The sequence below is a fragment of the Tuber melanosporum genome, assembly GCF_000151645.1.
Source record: "Tuber melanosporum whole genome shotgun sequence assembly, scaffold_37, strain Mel28".
Lineage (NCBI taxonomy): Eukaryota > Fungi > Ascomycota > Pezizomycetes > Pezizales > Tuberaceae > Tuber > Tuber melanosporum.
In genome coordinates, this window is record NW_003299052.1 from 93,254 (window position 1) to 98,596 (window position 5,343).

The 5,343-nt window shown below is 45.8% G+C and overlaps 2 protein-coding genes; both read left to right on the forward strand.

The window, feature by feature from the left end:
• Window positions 1–633: 633 nt before the first annotated feature.
• Window positions 634–2,039, forward strand: GSTUM_00007555001 (uncharacterized protein; the record flags this gene model as incomplete). XM_002839524.2 has 4 exons in its annotated part: window positions 634–1,013; window positions 1,069–1,224; window positions 1,354–1,951; window positions 1,990–2,039. The coding sequence occupies exons 2-4, from the start codon at window positions 1,216–1,218 to the stop codon at window positions 2,037–2,039; spliced, it is 657 nt and encodes a 218-aa protein (XP_002839570.1). The 5' UTR covers window positions 634–1,013; window positions 1,069–1,215.
• A 34-nt stretch (window positions 2,040–2,073) lies between these two features.
• Window positions 2,074–2,898, forward strand: GSTUM_00007556001 (uncharacterized protein; the record flags this gene model as incomplete). Its single annotated transcript, XM_002839525.1, has 3 exons — window positions 2,074–2,556; window positions 2,612–2,750; window positions 2,810–2,898. The coding sequence occupies 3 exons, from the start codon at window positions 2,074–2,076 to the stop codon at window positions 2,896–2,898; spliced, it is 711 nt and encodes a 236-aa protein (XP_002839571.1).
• Between the last annotated feature and the right edge of the window lie 2,445 nt (window positions 2,899–5,343).

Here is a 5,343-nt window from a genome sequence, read left to right on the forward strand (position 1 = left end):
TCCCTCTCCCTCCATGGCATTGACCTATCAAACCGATAATCTCCAATATTGATAAATATCATACATTGGTCTGTGAAACGAAATCGAGGACCTTTTCTTCTGTGTGACCTGAACTTTCTCCTCCCGCCCCTCCCCTCACTTTGCAGTATTACGGGCGGGTATCGACCGTGTTCGTGTGTTGCTCTGGAAACCTGCTCCACGCGCCGTCTTTGTTTACCCCCCTTTGAGCCAGGATCAGGTGCGTGTGAGGGCGGACATGAGAGAAAAATACCCAAAAAGTACCCTCGCTCGCTAGCAGGGTGAAAAATTTAAAGGGAAATTCGACACCTAAACAAACAGATCTTGAAATAACCTTTAACTGGAAATAGTGCCCTTCTCCTTTAGCCTTCTCATGTCCAGTAAAAGGATATAACTTGTAACCTATGGTGGAAAATGTACTGGTATTCATATTATTGAAAATTTTTTTGTAACCCCTCACCGTGGCTTTAGGCGCGTTGCCATACAAGTCATTGCCTTAAAGTCTGCTCAGGTTTTCAACATGAAAAACACCGGTCTTGGCATAAATGGCCTCCAAAGACCACCATAGCCAACATGCCTCATCCACAAAGCCGAACCTCAACACAACCTCCGACCACCACAACGTTCCTCTCTCTCCTCTCCCCCCACAACAACACAAACACACGCTCTCCCTCTTCAACCTCAACCTCCCCTCTTCTCTCTTCTTCCTCTTCTCGACCATTCCACTCCCACACACTCTCTCTCTTCGACACTTTCGTGATTAATTCATTAATCTTATAATCACGTATCCTTCTTTCGTCCTCGATCGCTACTAACCGTGTCGTTTACTACATCGTTTTCGCTTTCGAGTCCAGAAGTCCTCATTGGTTACTGGTTCTTTAAACACGTACACCCGTGTCGATAATAGAACGTTTTTCGAGAAAAGGGCAAGATCTTTCTCGCCAGCCGGTCTGCCGTCCAATCGGTGGCCTTTTACGTCTACCTTTTATTCTTGGGTTCGTGACGTGAATCCTGTACCATTTTTGAGATGCTAATGGTTTTTTCCGATAGGGCTTAGATTAAAACTTGACCTCCGAGTCGAGGAGTATATACCCTAAAGTCAATTATTTTCTAAACACCCCCCTCCCTCTCAATTAATCGCCACGCTCTCGTTCCATCAATCCTCAACCACAACCACCACAGCAACGTTATACCAAAATGCAAGCGGTGAGCATCATTCCCCATCTCTTTTATGCGTGATACACGCGGGAACACGCGATTATTATATCTCTTACGAGATCCCGTGTGTTATACGTGCTTTGATGCCCCCAATACTAACACTTTTTTTTTGTATAGCGTCGAGCTACTCGCCAGCGCTCCTCGAGCAATATCGATAATAATGATGAGAACCGAGGCACCGCGGGTGTCTCCACTCGTTTGACCCGTGCTAAAGCAGCTGCGCTCACCTCATCTGATTCCGCTACCTCACTGCCTGCGAAAACCACCACTACCGGTGCTTTACCCGCAAACCGAAAACGTTCTGCTCTGGGTGATGTGAGCAATGTCGTTAAGGCTGATGGTGTGGATGATAAGAAGGCCGGGGGGAAAAAGGGTGGGAAACCTGCTCTGTCAACAAAGACCGTCAATGGGGTTACAAAACAGACGCGTGCGAAGGCACAGCCCATCAAGAGTGTTGCACCGGAAGAGACCAAGAGAACCAATAGCGGTTCAGGTGTTTTAGCTGCTCGCAAGAAGAAGGCTGCTACAGGTGTTCCCGGTGCCGGCAGTGCTAAGGCCAAGGAGGATAGGGAAAATGAAGTCGAATCCGCAAAGGTCACCATCTCTAGCGTTGAAATCGAAGTCCCAGCCAAATCTGAAACCGAGGTTGTTCGTGCTACCAAAAAACCGCGTGTGGAGGAGCGTTTGGCACATAACGATCTCGATGAGGAGGATCGTGATGACCCTTTGATGGTTTCTGAATACGTTAACGAGATCTTCGAATACCTACGTGGACTGGAAACTACTACTATGCCCAACCCTGACTATATGGCCAACCAAGAACATTTGCAGTGGAAGATGCGCGGTATCCTTGTCGATTGGCTAATTGAGGTCCACACTCGTTTCCGGCTACTCCCAGAGACTCTGTTCCTTGCTGTGAACATTGTCGACAGATTCTTAAGTGCCAAAATTGTCGAGTTGGATAAGCTTCAGTTGGTCGGGGTTACTGCCATGTTTATTGCTGCCAAATACGAGGAGGTCTTCTCCCCTGGGGTCCAGTACTTCCGCTCCGTCGCCGATGATGGTTTCACAGAAGAGGAGATTCTACAGGCTGAGCGTTATATCTTGACTACTCTTAACTACAATCTATCTTATCCCAATCCGATGAACTTCTTGAGAAGGATTTCGAAGGCAGACCAGTACGATTACGAGACCAGGACTGTGGCCAAGTACCTCTTGGAAATTAGTTTGTTGGATCATAGGTTCATGGGGTATGCACCCAGCCACGTATCTGCCGCGGCCATGTACTTGTCGAGAATGATGTTGGAACGCGGACCTTGGGTATGAATATCTCTGACCCTTCTTTGTTGTTGCGTTGCTGACTTTTCAACGATAGGACGCCGATTTGGTTCACTACTCTGATTATACCGAAGAGGAGGTCCTTCCCGTTTTCCGCTTGATGATTGACTACCTTGCCCGCCCCGTTAAGCATGAGGCGTTCTTCAAGAAGTACGCAAGCAAGAAGTTCATGAAAGGTATATACTCGCTGCTTCCTTATCGACATTGACTTGCCAATCCTGACATCTTCATACAGCTTCCATCCATGCGCGTCAATGGGCGAAGAGGAATGCTGGTGCGCACGGCGTCAACATCGAGTCGGCAACCCATGATGACAGCCGATAATCCTTTCGCAAAAATTCAACCCATTCGATACATGCATTTTAATTTCGTTTCGCTCTTTCACATAAATTTACATCGGCTGGCAACGACCGACATTCCTTGTTTTTATATCCGTTCAGTGAATCCTCTTGTTTGCACAAAGGTTTCTGGGCATCTTGCATGCGTCGCATTGGTTCGTGGGTTAATAACGAACGATACGTGAAAAAGAAAAGTCCTTTTTTTGAGATACGGTTGAAAAGGTTGGTTGTGAATGGCCAGGCAATGAATCAAGTCGGATCAATGAGGGAATGGCAAGGGTTGGGGTCGGACAGAATCTCATAGCATGAACATTGGAGTATTGCCTAGATAGTCAAATATTTTAATTTGACAATCGAGCGTTCAAGTTCGGTGCATGAAACTTCTTGTACTCTCTACATTAGTTGTTATCTTATTCTGTGTTTTTATCTCCTTTTCTCTCCATTAGTTGTGTGATCATCAGTTCGGTTTTCAAGGGATTGTTTTGGTTTTCTTTACATGGTTCTTTTTCTCTATTCCTTGTGCCTATTCATTTCCCTTTTCCTTTTCCTTTATGGGCGGGAGGCGTGACTGAGTTGATTTATTCCTAGTAGGGACTGGAGGCTGCGATAACATTACACTGGCTTGGGTCCCCTTTATTCGATTACTATTGTCGTGTTGACGGTACCAATTCCTCAAAAGCAGCTTCCTGTGTTAGTATTTTCTAGTTTATTTTCTTATGGGCCTCATTTTATTATCCCCCCTTTTTTCCTTCCTGTCTCATATCTACTTACCTTTTTTTTTTTACCCTATCATCGGATTGGTTGTCTCTGTCCATGGACTCCCAACTCGAGACCTTAACCAGCCCATACAAGTCAATATAGCCTGCTCATCGTCTACGACATCCTCATCCTATGGTCACCAGACCCCTCCTACCCACCTTTTCCCCTTCATGCTTCCTTCACAAGAGAGGAGAAGAACAACTTAGCTTAACGTCTTTCCTTTGTTCCTACAAGTATCTTCCTTTCCCTCATTCCTCCACCATCCCCTCCCCTCCCTCCCTCCATAGATGAGCAAAAACCCCATCGCCCGGAGTTTGCAATCCATTATCATGCATAACCAAAAAAAAACGAAATCCTCTATACTATATACTATACCTGTATTTTTTGTGTAAGATCAAAAAAACATCCCCTAAATCATGTACTCAAATCCCCTTTGTTGTATTTTCTTTTTGGAATTTATTGTTTTCCTTTGTTGGGGTGGATGGAATAGAATATACCGGTATTGTTGAAAAGAAAACAAAACAAGCACTTTACGGTACGTAAGATAGGCTACTCTCTGGGAACGGGGGGGTTGAAATTAAGGGGGTTGGAGGGATTTGGGGTCGTGGATGGATGGGAGGAGTAAGAGGGAGGAGCCTAGGAGGGGAGCGAGGTAGGGATTACTGTGTAGGGGTATTGTCACTCGGTTTTCGAGTGAGAAGTTGTGCTGACGATGTGAAAAGCTTGAGGTGAAGGCGAAGGTGAGTACGGTATTACACGGTCATTACATCGGGATATGGGTTTAGTCAATGATAGTCAATGGGGATTACATGGTTTTTCGCTTTAGTTCCGGGGATTTTCTTGTTCTTTTTATCATACCCATCTCACATGATAGACTACTGTGAATTGTGAGATGCGATTAGCCAGTTATCGTGTTATTGGTCTACGCGATCATAAGAGATAACTCGGTTCTAACATTTTCTTCGCTGTCACTTGAAAAACTTTTGAGCGCCCACATCAACAGTGGTCGAACCAATAGATAGTCTACTCTCTGAGAAAGGACTTTTGCGAAGCTGTAACGTCAAGTGCGCCGCATCTATTCTTTCTTTCTTTCCCATTCTATTCACGCTCACTCCACTCGCTCGCTTGTTAGTCTACGGGTACTCCGGCTGCGATGCGATGCATGATACAATGCGGTACCGTGGCTATCATAGGTAACATTTTTTTGGGGGGGAAACCTCTTTCAATTCTGCCCCTTGCATATATTATGCGCCCGGCTAGCGCTGATACCGTACGTGTTCGGTTTAAGGTGTTTGGAAATGCGTTGATACGCGATTAGTTGACGATAACAACCCCTCGGGCTAAACTTGTTGCGTTAGCGAGCCGCGAAGGGTTAAAAATAGGTGTTGTGGGATTGGTTGGTTGAAATTGGGAGAATCATGGGTCGGTTAATTACCTCAACTCGTGGTACCCTAAATTTACCCGGTTCGGATGATTGTGTTGTGGTTATCACCGTTATCTGATGATCGGCGTAATACCGGTTATAATACGAGTACCTACCCACGATTGGGTTCTGTTTGGGGAAATCTCTTGCCCTCCTTCTCGTCCTTAAATTTACCGATATACTGCGACAATGTCAGAAGAATCCCCTTGCCCATTCTGTCTCATCGCCGCCTCATACCCGCCCTCCGCT